This window comes from Scyliorhinus torazame, chromosome 5 (assembly GCF_047496885.1).
Source record: "Scyliorhinus torazame isolate Kashiwa2021f chromosome 5, sScyTor2.1, whole genome shotgun sequence".
Classification (NCBI taxonomy): Eukaryota; Metazoa; Chordata; class Chondrichthyes; order Carcharhiniformes; family Scyliorhinidae; genus Scyliorhinus; species Scyliorhinus torazame.
The window spans coordinates 261,315,294-261,334,391 of NC_092711.1; the positions used below are offsets into that span (position 1 = coordinate 261,315,294).

The window sequence follows — 19,098 nt, forward strand, 5'->3', positions numbered from 1 at the left end:
TAGAGGTGAGGAACTACCAGGTTCCACCCGGGGAACCTGTCAAACGTGAGTTGTTATTGCCTTACTGACTGACCCATCCCTCCCACTGACCACATTCCATTCTTCCACAGTACCTCCAGCTGACGGTGACGGCCCATCCCGGGTGGCCCCCCCCCCCCCCTCTCCAGCCTCCCAGGAGACCATCTTGGAGGAGAGCTCTGAGGATGCCACCGTAATAGCCGCACCACAACGGTCATCCCCATCTGAAGGCTTCTCAATTCACCGGGTGGACCGCAACGCGTCATCAGGCAAAGCGAAGGGTGGAGGGGTTTGCCTCCTCATCAACTCCTCCTGGCGCTTGGATGTGGCGACCCTGGCGACCTACTGCTCCCCGGACCTGGAATACCTGACCGTGAAGTGCCGCCCATACTATCTTCCACATGAGTTCACTTCAGCCATTATCACAGCGGTCTACATCCCACCGCAGGCAGAAGGGAGGAAGGCACTGGACGAACTGTACACAGTTATAAACAACTACGAAACAGAACACCCGGAGGCCTTGTTCATCATGGCCGGAGACTTCAACAAGGCCAACCTCAAGAGTGTACTGCCAAACGTCCACCAGCACATCTCCTGTTCCACCAAGGCGAAATCACTCTTGACTACTGCTACTCAATAATCAAGGTCATCTACTGTTCCATCCCACGACCACACTTTGGGAAATCAGACCATAAGGCAGTGCTCCTTCTCCCGGTATATAAGCAGAAACGCAAGCAGGAGAATCCAGCTAAGAAGGTTGTGCAGTGCTGGTCCGAGGAGACAGAAGAGCTCTTACGTGACTGCTTAGAGACAGTGGACTGGTCCATATTTAAGAACTCAGCGACCAACTTAAATGAGTATGCCACCACCGTCACAGACTTCATCAGCAAATGTGTGGATGACTGCGCGCCAAAGAAAGCAGTACGTACGTTCCCCAATCGGAAACCATGGCTCAATCACGAGATTGACTCCCTACTGAAGGACAGATCTGAAGCGTTCAAGTCAGACGACCCTGACCTATACAAGAAATCCAGGTACAACCTCTGCAAAGCCACCCGAGATGCCCAGAGAGAATATCAAACCAAGCTAGAGTCACAGACAGACTCTCAGCGATTGTGGCAAGGACTAAACAAAATAACGGGCTACAAAGCGAAGCCGAGCAGTATCTCCAGCAGCAGCGCACACCTCCCCGATGAACTGAATGCATTCTATGCTCGACTCGAGCAGGTAACCAACAATCCACTGTCGAGTGCCCCCGCAGCCCATAACTCACCCATACTCACCATCACAGCTTCCAAAGTCAGATCGGTCTTCCCGAAAGTGAACCCTCGGAAGGCGATGGGCCCGGACGGGATCCCTGGTCGTGCACTCAGAGCCTGCGCGGACCAGCTGGCAGAGGGGTTCGTGGACATCTTAAACCTGTCCCTACTCCACTCCGAGGTCCCCACCTGCTTCAAGAAGACCACCATCATACCGGTGCCAAAGAAGAACCAGGCAATGTGCCTCAATGAGTACCGTCCGGTGGCCCTGACTTCAGTCGTAATGAAGTGCTTTGAGAGGTTGATCATGAAGCGCATCACCTCCATACTCCCAGAAAGCCTTGATCCACTGCAATTCGCATACCATCGCAACCGGTCCACATCAGACGCCATTTCCCTGGCCCTACACTCATCCCTAGAGCATCTCGACAACAAGGACTCCTACATCAGACTCCTATTTATTGACTACAGCTCCGCTTTCAACACCATAATCCCAGCCAAGCTCATATCAAAGCTAGGACTTGGCTCCCCACTCTGCCTGAGACTGGGGTTATGTTGCGTTGTGTGGTATACACCCCTTTAGAACAGTGGTTTTCACAAATTATCTTTTTATGAATGGGAATAATGAATCGCTGATTGAATCCTGCAGGGGTATAGGCAGGTCTGGTATCTGGGGGGAGAAGGTTACAGTGTATGTCATTAGTGCCTAGGGCATTACGGGAGTTGAGGGATTGGTGTGCACCCAAATATGGTGTGAAATATTTACCCTGAACTCTCATGGTAATTACGAGCAATTGCCGCGTGGGAAGGTGTGCACCATTTTACCATGTTTTCATGACTTAATCCTGTTTCTCCCTTTTCTCTGGTGGGGCTTTTAGAAGTGTCAAGTTATGTCGAATGATTGTATTGACCCAATTGTACTGCTGTTTATCATAGAATTTACAGTGCAGAAGGAGGCCATTCAGCCCATCGAGTCTGCACTGGCTCTTGGAAAGAGCACCCTACCCAAGGTCAACACCTCCACCCTATCCCCATAACCCAGTAACCCCACCCAACACTAAGGGCAATTTTGGACACTAAGGGCAATTTATCATGGCCAAGCCACCTAACCTGCACATCTTTGGACTGTGGGAGGAAACCGGAGCACCCGGAGGAAACCCACGCACACACGGGGAGGATGTGCAGACTGCGCACAGACAGTGACCCAAGCCGGAATCGAACCTGGGACCCTGGAGCTGTGAAGCAATTGTGCTATCCACAATGCTACCATGCTGCCCATACTATCTGTCTCCTGTTCCCTTCTGTATTCATGTATGTTGAGCCTTTACTTTTTCTTGTGGTGCTGGGCCATTCCTGTGGTTTTGTTGTGTTGTTTGTTAAAATGTAAAATCTCAATAAATACAACTTTTTAAAACAAATTGTGGTAATAAGCCAGTGTTCTCACCTAGACAAAATCTCCAGCAATGAAGTATTGACCATGCTTGATCAGTTCCACTGACAGGCCGCATTGCCCATATGCCTGACACGAGATATCCGAAACAAGCACTCTACTCCAAGCTTCAACATGGCAAGTGAGCCCCAGGAAGGTAAAGGAAATGCTTCAAAACATCCTCAACACCTCCTTAAAAAAGTGCAACATCTCCACGGTCCCTGGCCCAAGACTGCCTGAAGTGCAGGAAAAGCACTGGGAAGGAGCTGAGCTCAAGTTTCATTACTGAAAGCAAGCGGAAGCTAAGTATCGACCGCGAAAGGAGTGCATAGCAACCCGGAAACCCCACCCACCCGCTCCTCCACCCACAATCTGCCCCACCTGTGACAGAGTCTGTAGACCTTGCATTGGACTTGTCAGTCACCTGAGAGCTAATTTTTTAGTGTGGAAGCAAGTCATCCTTAGAATCCGAGGGGCTGCCTTAGAAGATCAAACGATAACTACTTCCCCAGCCTTACGAATAAATAAAAACATACTTTTAAAGTATAGTCACCGTTGAGTAGAAAACATGGAAACCAATTTATGCCAGAAAGCTCTCAGACAGAAATGACTAGATCATCTGATTAATTAAATGTAAATACAGAAAGTGTTGGAAATACTGAGTAGGTCTGGCAGCACCTTTGGAGAAACAGAGTTAATAGGTGCGATTTTTCAGGCCCGTCCGCACGTGCGCATCCCATTTGGCCGTTAGCGCTCGCAAGAGGGCCATAACGGAATTTACGCTGGCAAGATCTCAGAATGCAATGTTCTCTGTCTCCCCCCTCCCTGGTGATGTGGTCAGTCGGGCCACAACCTGATTTTCATTCATTTAAATATTTTTCAGTCTGAACCTGACACTGCCATTTTTGGGGGGAAATTCCACCCAATCATGACCTCAAGTTCTGCTGGAAGACCATGACCTGAAACATTAGCCAGTGGTCAATGGTGAGCTGCTACTGCTGCTGGAAAACCCACTGCAGGAGGGGCCTGAACAATCCCAGCCTCTGTTTCTCCCTCCACAGATGCTGGTAGGCCTGCTCAGTATTACCAGAATTTTCTGTGTGCATTTCAGATTACCAGCATCTGCAATATTTTGCTTATGTATTCGTATCCAATTTAAATATTGGTTGAAGGGTAAATATTAGCCAGGAGACAGGGAGAATTTGCCTGCTGTGGTATCTTTTACATCTATCTGAGGGCAGAGGCAGTCTCACTTGTCCATATCATTCAGTACTGCACTGTGTATTCAGTTCACTGAGTAGACTTGAATTCACAGCCTTCTGGCAGAGGTGCGATTTGTGACTGAGCTTTAGGGAACTTGTTGGACATTAGTTCTACGTTAGAAATTATGGTTTAGGTATTGGACAACAAAATTTGTTACAAAGAAGTCAGCCAAGAGGACTACAGTACTTGGAACTTTCTGTGATTGATGGCCACTGCAGAGACACGAGTGTATACTGAAGCACTGAGAATAATATTGGCTCCGAATTTGTGATAGCAATAACAGCATCAGCATTTCCATTATTACTCAATAAAACTCACCACATCTACTAGCATCCTCAAATGACTATCAGAAATCCCTGCTCCTCCAAACTGCTTCCAATGATGGGATCAGCACTAAATAATTGATTTAGATTGAAAATTAAACTAATTTTGCTTTCTACACAATTATTTAAATATCCTGCCTTTTCACTTCCTGCTGTTGCTCTATGAGAATTCTTTAACCTGATTGGTTGGACAGGCTGCTAGCCCTATTCAAACCCCACCCACTAAAACTCTGGTCAACTTTGAGGTGAGTAGCAAGCCTCCTTCCTTTGCTACTGAGTGCAAAATACTGGCTGATGTTATTTATGTGTGTAACTTTTTAAAAAAAACATTAAACTGCTTGTTCCCTCGTTCTGAAAGGGAGGTAGTTTTGCTTTGTTTTTGGTTGCCTACACGGGGGCAGAGCAGTGTTCCCTTACTGATTTATTTATACTTTCAAATGGCCATTACCAGGAGTATTACCCTGGAGCCAACAACCGTTCATTTATTTTCCAAAAAATATTTTATTCATAAAAATTTGCAAAGGCACATTACATAACAATTCAAATTTGACATTACATAAAATGCAATCCACGCCAATTTCTGCCAGCACACTTCACCACTGTCATTATAGGTGATAATTATCATAATGTACAATTTCATGTCAAACACAGCCCGAGGCGTTTTTAATCTTCGAACCAATTCTCAACGATTCATCCCTTTCCCCGACCTGAAGAAAATAATCACCAGTTTGGTTATGGCCCAATTAACAAAGTGCTGCTTTGAACTGGCTGAAAATAAAAACCTCAATTGACTGACAGGGCGACCGGGGCCGCTGCCAGGTACCGCCTGTTCCACTGACCAGTCAGGAACAAGGTCTCGTGAGATTGACAGGGTCCAGGACCAATCAGCAACCCGCTGACGCGGAGGGGGGGGGTCGACCCGTCGTGATGAAGGGATCACGCGCGCTTGCCCACCCGCTCTCCAAAGATGGTGGCGTCAGGTCAGCTTTAGAAGCCAGAGAGCCACCCACACGTCGTTACAATCTCTTATCCTCTTTCCCCTCAAAATTGAGCTGTTTTAATTTATTATAATTTATATCTTTTTATAAGGAAAATCGGAAGCATGCCCAATATCAAGATTTTCAGCGGCAGCTCGCACCAGGATTTATCACAGAAGATCGCCGATCGCCTGGGGCTCGAGCTCGGCAAGGTGGTCACGAAGAAATTTAGTAATCAGGAGACCTGGTGAGTGCTTGGCGCGGAGGAGCGGGCCGCAGGGGGAGAATGGAGAGGCAAGGCATACTCTCGGTGCTGCTTTGAGTACGGGCAGAGAGTTGGGTTTGCTGGTTGAAGTCGTTCGTTTGCTGCGGCCTTGGCGGTGCAGGTGCGTGCGTGTGTACGCAGGGGGCGCCGGGATCTGTAGTTCCTCCCGCCACCTCGTCGCCTGCTGAGGGGGCCGCCCGCCGTGGAAAAACTACAGTGCCCAGCCGGCCATGCTCTGGCGGCAATGGACCATGTTGCCGCTTGTCTTGGGAGTTGTGAGAGAAACGGTTAGAAACATGAAGGGGCCTGCTTTTAATAACTTGCACTTTACTTATAGAATTGTTCCCTTATGTCATCGCACCTTTTTACTTCCCAGTGACACTTTCGGTGGAAAATACTTCTCCGGGTCTCCCCTATCTCGCTTTCGGTAGATTTTTAGTCTCAATCCAATTTTACTATTTTGAATAGTAACGCTACAGGCTTAGCAACGCTGACTTGTGAGTTACAGCAATGGTTACGTCCAGAAAGTTTGTTGCAGCATTTTGCCGAAGTTGCATGTTTTGAACTAAATTTGCGTGGTACACTTAAAATGTATTGGAGTGGAATTGTTGGCCTGAGCTCTCGCCTCCAAGTCTGAAGTTCCAGAACTGCAGGACAAAATCACCAACATGTCACTGCACAGTGGTTAGTACTATTACCACACAGCTCCAAGGACCTGGGTTCAATTCTGGCCTCGGGTAACTGGAGTTTGCACTTCTGTGTGTGTTTCCTCCGGTTTCCAAAGATGTGCAGGTTGGGTGGATTGGCCACGGTTATATTGGGTTATGGGGATAGGATGTAGTCTTGGTAGCCCGAATGCCCTCCTGCGCTGTAAATTCAATGAATTGGGGGACACAGCACTATTATAAGATTTAGGTTTGGAAAAAGAGTAATGAATTGGAGAACTAACTTCAATGGGGTGAGAATGGATTTGATTTAGATGTAGTGAAATTAGAGATTAGTGGACAAATCCATACCTAAACAATGGGCAGCCTTTAAAGAAAGAACTCTTGTGCATTCAAGATATAAAGGGGAGAGGTGTGGCAACCAAATCCAGTGCCCCCTGGATGATGAAAAAGATGGACTAAAATGTTATTTTCCCAAAAGGGGAAATCTGTTGTTAATCCACCTAAGCTCTGCATCTTTGGGTTGTGGGGGTGAAACAGTCCAAAGACGTGCAGATTAGGTGGATTGGCCATGATAAATTGTGCTTGGGTTACGGGGATAGGGTGGAAGTGAGGGTTTAAGTGGGTCGGTGCAGACTCAATGGACCGAATGGCCTCCTTCTATGTTCAGATACGGAGAATGTGCAAACTGTACACTGACAGTGGGCTGGGATCGAACCCGGGCCCTCAGTGCTGTAGGCAGCAGTGCTAACCACTGCGACGTTATTAATGATCTGGAAGGAGGAACTGAAGGCACTGTTAAGTTTGCAGATGATACAAAGATCTACATAGATTACATAGAACATACAGTGCAGAAGGAGGCCATTCGGCCCATCGAGTCTGCACCGACCCACATTAATCCCTCACTTCCACCTTTTCCCCGCAACCCAATAACCCCTCCCAACCCTTATGGACACTACGGGTAATTTAGCATGGCCAATCCACCTAACCTGCACGTCTTTGGACTGTGGGAGGAAACCGGAGCACCCGGAGAAAACCCACGCACACACGGGGAGAACGTGCAAACTCCACACAGACAGTGACCCAGCGGGGAATCGAACCTGGGGCCCTGGCGCTGTGAAGCCACAGTGCTAATCACTTGTGCTACCGTGCTGCCCAAAAGTAGTGTGGGGTGAGAGTAGTCTGAATTGGGTTGTGAGGCTCCATTGTCTCATCTCACACATTGAACTCAATCTTAGCCAGCCGGAAGCCGTTCCCATTCTGGGCAGAATGCTGCATCCACATTCCATGTTGGAACAGGTCCAAACGCTGGAAACCGCTTCTCCTGCTTTCTGCACACTACCCAGACCGTATGCCTGGTGACTTCCTCACCCGAATCAGGTGACACCCTGCAGGAGTAGTGATCGGCTCTTCTCTCAGACCTTCCCCTGTAGATCTGTAGAGGGACAGGTTGTATTGGGGAAGTAAGGGGGCTGCAGAAGGATTTGGGCAAGCTAGGAGAGTGGGCAATGAAGTGGCAAATGAAATACAATGTGGAAAAATGTGAGGTTATGCATGGAAGGAGGAATTTAGGCATAGACTATTTTCTAAATGGGGAAATGCTTAGGAAATCCGAAGCTCAAAGGGACTTGGGAGTCCTTGCTCTCGATTCTCTGACTGTGAATGTGCAGGTTCAGTCGGCAGTTAAGAAGGCAAATGCAATGTTAGCATTCATGTCAAGAGGGCTAGAATACAAGACCAGGGATGTACTTCTGAGGCTGTGGTCAGACCCCATTTGGAGTATTGTGAGCAGTTTTGGGCCCTGTATCTAAGGATGTGCTGGCCTTGGAAAGGGTCCAGAGGAGGTTCACAAGAATGATCCCTGGAATGAAGAACTTGTCGTACTTGAGGACTCTGGGTCTGTACTCGTTGGAGTTTAGACGGATGATGGGGGATCTTATTGAAACTTGCAGGATACTGCGAGGCCTGGATAGAGTGGACGTGGAGAGGATGTTTCCACTTGTTGGAAAAACTAGAACCCGAGGACACCATCTCAGACTAAAGGGACGATCCTTTAAAACAGAGATGAGGAATTTATTCAGCCAGAGGGTGGTGAATCTGTGGAACTCTTTGCCGCAGAAGGCTGTGGAGGCCAAATCATTGAGTGTCTTTAAGACAGAGAGAGATAGATAGGTTCTTGATTAATAAGGGGCTCAATGGTTATGGTGAGAAGACAGGAGAATGGGGCTGAGAAGATATCAGCCATGATTGAATGGCAGAGCAGACTTGATGGGCCGAGTGGCCTAATTCTGCTCCTAAGTCTTATGGACACCGTGCCACCAGAGATAGACTAAGATGAAGCAGAAAAAGGGTACATGTGGCAGATGACGGGTAGATAATATAGTTAAGGAATGGGCTCATTGTACAAGGTTCAGAGGGGAAATTAAGAAGCAAATGATGATAAGAGTATGAGGGTGAACTGGTACTGATCCAAAAAGGGAATTGTAGTGGAGAAAAGCACTTTGTGCTTCCATTCATGAGAAACCAGATGAAGAATTGCCCTCTTCAGGATTCCCCAAAATCTTCTGTAGTTAACAATGGCATACAGGAGTGGGACAGATTAAGGACCAATAAAGGTATTTATGCATGAAGGCAGGGAATATGGCTGAGGTATGGAATGAATACTTTGCACCGGTGTTTACCAAGGAAGAACATGCATCGGTCATGGTGAAAAATGAAGTAGTTCACTTTGCTAAAATTTGATGAAGTGATACCGGATAGACTACGCTTAAGGCACTGCTGAAGTGTTCCCCGACTGGAAGGGAACACTGCTGTCTGGCGATTGTTGCACGGTGCCCTTTCATCCGTTGACGTAGAATCTGTGGTACATCAGCAAGACGATTCAGTCGCTACGATAATGGATGAACGGACACTGCCCAACAATCGCCAGGCAGACTCCCTGCTCGGGGAACACCAGCAGTCAAGGACATTCAGCCTCCAATCTTCGGGTAAACATTGTCCAAGATGGCTTTCAAGATGCACAGCGCAGAATTGCTGAGCAGAAACTGGTAGCCAAGTTCCTCTCGTGCGAGGATGGCCTCAACCGGGATCTCTTGTTCATGTCACATTACATGTAACCCCCACCATACTACCAGGATTTGCAGAATCATCTTCACTGTCCTGGTTTGAGACAATTCACACCTCGTTTACCTGTGATTATCCTCCACTCCACTGGCACTGTTTGTACCTGTGAAGACTTGCATTCCAAACATTCTTCACAATTGGTAATCCTGCAATTGTGTCTCCTATGTATGCTGTTTTTGAACCTGCCTCCACTTTACCTGATGAAGGTGGAGCGCTCCGAAAGCTTATGATTTCAAATAAACCTGTTGGACTTTAACCTGATGTTAAACCCTGTGAGACTTCTTAGTGTGCTGACCCCAATCCAGCATCTCCACATTATTGGAGAGGCACAATTGTTACTTGCCACTTAACAGCCCAAGCCTGGATTTTGTCCAGGTCTTGCTTCATTTGGACATAGTCTGTTTCAGTGTCTGAGGAGTCACAAATCATGAGCTAACACCACCACTTCTGACCTTATGCTGAAGCAGCTGAAGATGGTTAGGCCTTGGAAGCCCTCCTGAGGAACTCCTGCAGTAATGACCTGGATGAGATCACTGCTGCAACAACCGCAACCATTTTTTTTGTGGCAGGTATGACTACACCCAGCAGAAATCTTCTCTTCCCCCAACCACCGATTCCCATTTTAGTTTTACTGGGGCTTCTTGATGCCACACTCATTATCAAATGCAGCCATGGTGTCAGGCAGTCACATTCGCCTCTGCAGTACAGCTCTTTTCCATATTGGACCTGGGTTGTAATGAGGTGAGGAGCCGAGTGACTCTGACGGAACCCAACCTGAGCATCAGTAAACAGGTTATTGCTAAACTGTTTGATAGCACTGTGATGATCCCTTCTATCACTTCCGGTAATCCAAGAGTAGACTGATGGTGCGGTTATTGACCAGGTTAGATTTAACTTGCATTTGTGGACAGGACATTCTTCGGCAATTTTCCACATTGGCATCCACCCAGCAATGTTGTAGCTGTGTGGAAACAGCTTGACCCAGGATTCAGCAAGCTCCAGAGCACAAGTCTTCAGTACTGTAGCTGGAATATTTTAAGGCATTTAGCCTTTGCAACCGGCATCTGATCGTGGGGACTTTGAGGAGTCCCAGATGGTTCATCCATTTGGGCACTTCTGGCTGAATTGTTACGCATGCTTCAGTCTTTCCTATATACCAATGGGCTAGGCTCTCTCATCATTGAGGATGGGGGTAGTATTTGTGAAGCTTCCTGATCTAGTGAGTTTTAATTGGGCAGCACCATTCAGGGCTGTATGAGACAGGACTGTTGAGCTTAAATCTGATCTGTTGAAACTTTCTGTATTAATATCATGGAATCTATTGCTTAAGTATTTGGATAGAGGTCTGTGGGAAGCCCTCCCATCAGGAAAGTTTGAAAATGATTGTAGAATCATTGTAGAACCAGGCAACGTGCCTCAATGACTACTGCCCCTGACATCTATTATGAAGTGCTTCGAGGGGTTAGTCATGAGACATGTCACCTCCAACCTTCCAGATTAACTTCATCCACTGCAATTTACCTACTGTCACTGGCCCTACATTCATCCCTGGAGCATCTCGACAACACAAACACCTACATAGAGTCCTGTTCATTGACTACAGCTGTGCCTTCAACACCATTATCCTAGCCAATCTCATAACCCAAACTCCAAAACCTCGGACTCTGCATCCCGCTCTGCAACTGGATCTTCAACTTCCTGACCTATACACCACAATCAGTAAGGATGGCACCTCCGCCCATGATAAGTCTTCAATATCGGGGCCCTGCAAAGCTGTGTACTTGGCCCCTACTATATTCCCTATACATGCATGACTGCGTGGGACAATTCCGCACCAACTCCATCTACAGGTTTGCTGATACGACCGTAGTGGGTTGGATCTCAAACAACGATGAGTCGAAGAATACAGGAGGGAGATAGAGAACTTGCATGGTGCAACAATCTCTCCCTCAACAAAACAAGGGAGCTAGCCTTCGGCAAGCGCATGCCCGTCTGTATTAATGGTGGCGATGGTTGACCGCTTCAAGTACCTAGGTGTAAACATCACCAACAATCTGTCCTGTGTCAACGCTACGACCAAGAAAGCACAACAGCGCCTTTACATCCTCCAGAAGTTAAAGAAATGTCCACAATGACTCTTACCAATAGAAAGCATCCTCTCTCGCTGCATCGCAGCTTGGTACGGCAACTGCTCATCACCAAGACCGTATGAAACTCCAGAGAATTGCGAACACTGCCCAGTCCATCACGCAAGCCTGCCTTCCATCCATTGACTGTCTACACCTCCCACTGCCGTGGGAAAGCAGGCAGCATAATCAAAGGCGCCCCCCCCCCCCCCAGCACTTGGTTTATTCTCTCTTCCCCCTCGCCCTGCACCTGGTTTATTCTCTTCCATCAGGCAATCACTTTTGTCGATGCACCGTTTTGTCTGTTGTCTAAGGTCTATGTTGATTATTCTTGTGTTTACTATGTACGTACTGTGTAGGATCATCGGCCGCAGAAAAAGACTTTCCACTACTTCGGTACATGTGACAATAAATTAAATCAAAGAAGATACAAAGTTTGAGAATACGCACCAATAGATTAAAAAACAGCTTCTACCAGACTCTGAATGGCCCTCTTATGGACTGAACTGATCTTTCTATGCTCCTGTACAATTGTGTATTTTACGTTTATAATGTTCTATTCATGTATGGAGTGATCTGCCTGGACTGCTACGCAGAACAATACTTTTCCCTATCTCAGTACATGTAAATCGGATCAAATATGGAAGAACTTCCATGTCATGTGCAAAGTGTAACCGTGCTGGTTCGTTTTGAGTACTTAAAATCTACTGGCTATTAAGCAAACTAATCCCCTTGGATCATGCATCCATTTTAGGCATGAAATCTATTAGTCCTAGTCTATTGTCAACCTCGATCGTTAGTTTTGCCTTCCCCTCCATAGGTGTCTAACCTGCCAAACATTTTTTGGTTTGTAGCTTTTGCTAAATTGCGCAGCAGTCCCCACTGAGTGGTGTTTTTTTTTTTTTTTAAAAGCCTTAAAATAAACTCCGCCTACTTGTTTGTTTGACTCCCAGGCTCAGAGTCCATAATTTGATTTCAGATTGTTTGCCCACCTGGAGCTGCGATCTGTTTCCACATCACACACTTAAGAAATAACCACATTCAGGGCACAATGTCTATCATGTTTACTCCTCTTAGTTTGACCTTGGATCGCATCATAATAGAGCACAGCCCCCCCCCCCCCCCCAAATCAGTAATGAACACTTCGGGCGGTGGCAAACTTTTAATTTCTAAAGCCGAGTGCGTGGCACATTTAAGGATGACCTGCATAAAAGAATAAGGAGGAAGAGTGTAAACCAAGCAATTTGCATAGTGCAAGAAGTGGGGATACACTAGGAATGAAGTCATTTGGGAAGTGATAATACGTGGGCAGTGATAATGGGTGTATATGTTATGGGGAAAGGGGGATACGTTTTTGAAAGCATGGTAAAAAATGAAAGGTCTTCACTCCTGTTTCTTCCTCTTGGAGAAATGCCATAGGAAATTCACTAATACCAGTACGGTATTATAGCCTTGCATATCCTGACCCTATTAACATTACTACTATCACTATTTTTAAATGATGTTTTTGTTAATATTCATACAGCATTCCTGCCAATGCTCACTAACTTGTGTTTATATAGTGCCTTAAACTTGTCAACCAGCTCTTTTATCAAACTCCTTCCTCTATCTGCTACATCTAACCAAAGAACAAAATTTGAAATGGCAAACCATTCTAAAACACTGATTAGGTCACAACTGGATTACTGCGTCCAATTCTGGGCACCACACTTTAGGAAAGTTGTCGAGGGCTTTTAGAGTGCAGGGTAGATTTATTAGGGTGGTACCAGGAACAAAATACTACAGTTACATGACGATATGGGGAGATTTGATGGAGTTCAAAATCTTTGATAATTAGAGAAACTGGTTTCTGGTGACCGAAGGGTCTACTCTAAACTCGACCAAAGCAAGAGGCTCCCAGGAAAGTGGAAACTCTTGGGTATGTCCTCCAATCAGCCTGCAGAGGTAAAAATACCACTGATCCGTGGGAGACCCAGCTTCTGACTAATAAAATGGACAAAACATTGAAGGACTTTGGCATTGTGTGTATATAAAAAATAAAAATTTTTTAAAAGTACAGCCGTCAGAGGGACACAACTTCCAAACAATCCACCTACTCAATCCTCCAAGCGCCTCTGTCCCACATATTGCCGAGTCTACGGATCGTGGATTGAACTTATTTGGCCATCTCCATGCATCAATATTGCTTTCTGATATTGGTCTCATACTGTTCAAATGAAACTTGGGGATAACCACTCTTCTTTTGATTAGGCATTTTGTAGCCTTCTGGACTGATGATGCATAACATTGGGGGGGGGGGTTTAAACCTCTAATTTGCAAAAACCATGAATATATGGTCTGTGGTAGCAGTTGTAAGGAGAACATTGTGTGCACACCAGGAAGAGTAGGTAGTACAGTAGTGTTTTCTCCAATACACTTTTATGGGACCCTAAGTTTCTGGTCTCATTAGACTTTTGAGCGTGTAATCGAGGCTGATATTTCATTGCATAAGTCATGTGCTGCTTGGTCAGCAGTGCTGTGGTGGCACGCTGGCTACACTGGTGCCTCACGACGCAGAGGACCCTGGTTTGATCCCGGGTGACCGTGTGGAATTTGCACGTTCTCCATGTCTGCGTGGATCTCACGTCCACAACTCTGATGTGCAGGGCAGTGGATTGGCCATGCTAAATTGCCCCTTAATTGGAAAATTGGGTACTTGTTAATTATCTAATTGTTTTGACGGTCCTACAAACAGCAGTAACTACAATTCACAATTGTTTTGGCTGTGAACTGTTGTGTTGAGAGTATCCGTTGTAATGCAAATTCTTTTATGTTTAGACACACAATTTGATCTATAAAGCACTTATTGTGGAGAAAATGTCTAGCACATCAAGTAGACTACTGCAGTATAAGACTACCCTTTCAGAAAATCTAATGTTATGGTCTGAAGACAGTTTGGGGCCAACTTCTGAATTTACCCAATTAGTTCAGTGTATATATACACAGTCAAATTTGCTTTGTACAGACTGTTTGCTTATCTAACTGCATCTTGGCATGAACTTTGATTTGCTAGAATTTTATTAACTCTGATGTAGTTCTTTCGAGCTACAAAAATTAGATTTAGTAAGGTGAAATGAATCTTATGTCCAAGCTTTGCTTATGGTGTCTTTAGGTGCTTGCAGATAAATCATCCTAAACTCTTTGGAATTGATGAATGCTAGGAATTTCCCTAAAATTAATTTGTATACCATAAGATCTGGTATGGAAATAATTAGAATACCAAATGTGAAATTAAAATAATAGCCTTCAGAACTGAAATGATATAAAAAATAAACTAGAGTTAATTCCACTTGTAGAAGATTTTCCAAATTCTATACAGCAGGTCCTCTTCCCATTGTCTGTCTCTGACTGGCCAAGCTGTGATTATTTTAGTTGAATAGTTGCAAATGAAATCATTGAACGCCAACTCCTTTTTCAATGTTTTCTCATTGCTGTAATGAGTTTATTCTGAGATGTTGGCATGCCTTAATTGAAATTTAGCATCTTGTGCCCATTCCAACAACCAAAACTTCAGCAGAAAGAAAGATTCTAATTGCCATTCCCAGTGGCTTTAATGTCAAAATTAGTAAGCGGATACAATTGTCAGGTCATCTTGAAATCCCACAAGTAAATAATAATTGCTTATTGTCACAAGTAGGCTTCAATGAAGTTACTGTGGAAAGGCTCTAGTCGCCACATTCCGGCGCCTGTTCGGGGAGGCCGGTACAGGAATTGAACCCGCGCTGCTGGCCTGGTTCTGCATTACCAGCCAGCTATTTAGCCCACTGTGCTAAGCCAGCCCCTATGCAGGTATACTGACCATGACTTTGTTTTAATTGATTTGTATTATTAGATCTTTATCTTTGACATAAAAACAGAAAATACTGGACAATCTCTCAGCAGGCCTGACAGCATGACCGAACCAATATAAATTACTTGAATTAATGCACAAACGATACTTAAAATACAAGGTTAATTTCACTATAAATAGTTGATACAAAACAATTTTTTTTTTTCTGGCATTGTCGCTGCCCAGTTCCATAATATGTTCTTTGCATGTAGGATCTGTCCTATCTGACAATAGCTTTTACTTTATGGGTACGAACATCGGCAAAGCACACTTCCACACTCTTGTAGGTCATGACAGCCTGATGGTGCAGCTCTCCAGATTTCCTTTGCAAACTGCAACCAACAACACTCGGGTCCATGGATTGGCCCCTTCTGATAAAATACCCAGCTCTCATAGCCTTCAACATTTTAGAATGTTTTATCCAGCTCTCCCTACTTCCAAGACCTTCGGTCTCAGCCAAGCTGAAAAACCGATCTATTCCAGTGACAGATTTATTTCCCTTCTTAAATTCTGTGTTTACATTGTGTCAGCTTTCAGCCTCCAATCTTCTGGCCACATGGCTTCTGACTTCCTTCCTGTTGGTAGTACTGCTAGGTCACATGGACCTTATTTCCTCCAAAACGTCTTTTGAGTCCCTTGAGAACCACAGGATCCATAGACATTTTAAAGAAATTACAACTTTTCTTTCTTGCTGCTTGAGAGTCCAAAGTCATCGCAGCATGCTTCTGAAATAACTATTGTAGCATTAAGCATAAGAGTATTGCCTATGGCTGTCATCATACCTGTAGCATTTGCAATGCTGGCACCAGGGTTTCAACAAAATTTGCAATTTTGAGAAGGTTAGTTGCTCACTCTTGATCTGTAGAGCTCTTGACACTGGCAAGGACAAAAGTGATCATTGTGCAGTATGTTCCATACTGAAATGAGTTAAATGGCACCACAAAGCAGTAATCATGTGCATTTTGTGCACAAGATTAATTAGCTAAACTAAAGCTCACTTGCAAACTATTAAGCAGGATTAGTTATAAACGATCAGGATCTACATATAAATGGACGGGATTACAACGGCGTGTTTGTATTCTGTATTTTACATATAATGTTCAAGGTGCTTCATTGGAACCTTGTATTGGGGAAAATTACATGAGCCACATAAGAAAATATTGGGTCAAAGGGCCAAATAAGTAAATTTTAAGGAGTGGATTAAAGAAGGAAAGTGAGTGGTGGGGGGGATTTCCAGTTCTTGGGGCCTCAGCAACTGAAGTCAAGGCCACAAATATGGAGTGGCTAAATACAGGGAAGCTGAAGAGGCCAGAATTAGATGAGTGCAGATATCCTGGTGGATTGTTGGACTAGAGGAGATTTCAGAAATTGGGAGGGGTGAGGCCATGGAGAAATTTGGAAACTAGGATAAGAATTTTATAATCCAGGTGCTGCTTGATGGGCTGCCAGTGTAGGACATCAAATACAGGGATGATCGGTGAACAGGACTTGGTGCAAGTTGGGATGCAGCTTGCACCAAGGAGAGTTTTGGGTGGTCTCTAGCTGATGGAAGGTAGCATGTGGGAGACCAGCCAGGAGTGTGTTGGAATAAGTAGTCTCATCGGAAGAGGAGTCGAGATGAAATTAAGTCAGGAAATGTTACTTGGATGGAAATAAGTGATATTGGTGGTGGCGCACGTATATGATTTAACAACCGTAGGATTAAATATGACACCCAAGATTGCTAACTATTTAGTTTAATCTCAGACTGTTGCCAGGAAGAGGGAGTTAGTGTTTGGACCAGAGTTTGGAGTGGAGACTTGAAAACAGCTACTTCAGTCTTTCTAATATAGGAGGAAATTTCTGCTCTTAACAGGACTGGAAGTCCTGGGTAATCTGATAATACGTTAGCAACATTGGAGTGGAGGCAAAGTGTTCAGGAAGAGGTGGGTGTCATCAGCATATGCAAAAACTAATGCTGTGCCTTTGGATGATGTCATCTGAGGGGCAACATATTGATGAGGCATAAGGACCAAAGATGGGTCCTTGGTGGACCCCAGAGTTAATGGTGCAGAATCAAAAAGGGAAATCATTGTAAGTGACTGTCCAGGTCCAATTATAGATAGACAAAAACGGAACCAGATAAGAGAGTCCACACAGCTGGATGGTGAAATATTGGAATAGTTTGGTATGGTTAGCTGTTTCAATGGCTGCAGACAGGTCAAGGACAGAGAGGTATCATTTTTTACTTTTGGCACTGTCACAGGATGTGGGATGTAATTTGATTTTTATTAAAACTGTTTTATGTGTTGGAATCCTGATTTGAGGGATTCTGGGAAAGGTTGGAATGAATTTGGGTGGTGACAGCACTTTCGAGGACTTACTGAGAGAAAGGGATTTGGAGATGGATTACAAAAACTGTGGGGTCATGTGCTGGTTTTGGAGCTGTTGATGGCCAATTTATAGCAGCGAGGGACAAAATTTGAAGATAACTTGGCTGGCTAGCTTTGGTCAGCAATGTATGGAATAGGTTGATGGAGAAAGAGGTGGGTCACATGGATAAGATCAGTTTGGGAGTTGTTAATGTGCAAGTCAGTCTGTATTCTAGGTCTTAAAAACTGGTAACCAAGGGCCCAGGGCTCATTTGAAATTAGGCCTCTTCTGCATATCCTGGGGAGCTTTTTGGTTTTCCTGAGGCAGCTCACCTATTTCCTCCAGGTCCTGGGGTAGCTCCTGGAGAAGAGCACAGATCAGGTTGTGGAGGAACACTCCGAGGAGTCAGTAAAAAGAAATATTAGTTCATAAACCCTTCATTTTAGTATGCAAGGCTTATGTCTCATTCCAGGAAATTCTAGACTGGCTTCCACTTCCATAATATTGTTTACCCCCACCTTCATCCTCAGTTGATCTGCAACTCAGACTGAGTTTGTTTTTGATACCTCTTATTTTCTAGATTTCAACTTTCCAAGGCTGCCCTGGCCAAAGTTCATTTCCTTCTTCACCCATAAACAGCAGGTCATCCATAACTCTTCCCCAAATCCAATTTTGTGCATGCAATCCTTCTGGCACATTTGTCCAGCCCTGCTATCTCTTTGCCCTCTTTCCTTACCTTACCTCCAGCATTGCCATCTCCAGCACTTTGCTCCCTGATTTAGATTTTAAGCATTGTTTTGATCACTACGTGCAACCCCCCCCCCCCAATATTTCTTTTTTGATAACAGTTTGGATGGGAATGCTAGTTTGGGGGGAAACATTTAAGAGGGGTTTATGGACATTTTTAAAAGATGAGGTACCTGGAGAGAGGGAACAATTCACAATGCTAGTTAGCATGTATTTCTGGATGGGTAGCAAGCAGTAGAAAATGAGATCCAGGAGTAGGAAGAGTGTGCATCTGCCCAAAGTGGTTGCGGGGGGGGGGGGGGAGAGAGAGAGAGAATAGAGATGGGTGGAAGTTCAAAGCTAGGTTGTAATTGCGGAATATCATGAAAGCAAAATATGATTATGATCCAGCTAAATATATTGATTAATTGCTCAGCCAATTGTGTGACAGATGTACTCATGTTGGCATTTCTTGGACTTGCAATCAGGGATGGTTTTGGAGATTGTCATTCAACACTTGACCTGGTTGTCTTGGTCCCCAACCTCCTGTCGGTGTGCCAACATTAGTGCTGCACAGTATTTCATATATACTGCTTGCAGTCTGTGATGCACTGCATAACAAAGGAAAAATTCACAATGTTTCTTTCCTTTCCCTGCCCCCAAGTGTGGAGATTGGCGAAAGCGTTCGAGGTGAAGATGTTTAC

General features: G+C 45.0%; 1 protein-coding gene across 1 annotated transcript in view; it reads left to right on the top strand.

Moving 5' to 3' along the window:
* The first annotated feature begins 5,157 nt into the window (after positions 1-5,157).
* LOC140418114 (ribose-phosphate pyrophosphokinase 1-like) overlaps positions 5,158-19,098 on the top strand; it is a 39,026-nt gene continuing 25,085 nt past the window's right edge. Inside the window, exons 1-3 of the mRNA XM_072501528.1 lie at positions 5,158-5,272; positions 5,382-5,516; positions 19,059-19,092. Of these exons, the coding sequence (XP_072357629.1) occupies positions 5,220-5,272; positions 5,382-5,516; positions 19,059-19,092 (222 nt within the window). The 5' untranslated portion in view covers positions 5,158-5,219. The remainder of the gene's footprint in view (positions 5,273-5,381; positions 5,517-19,058; positions 19,093-19,098) is intronic.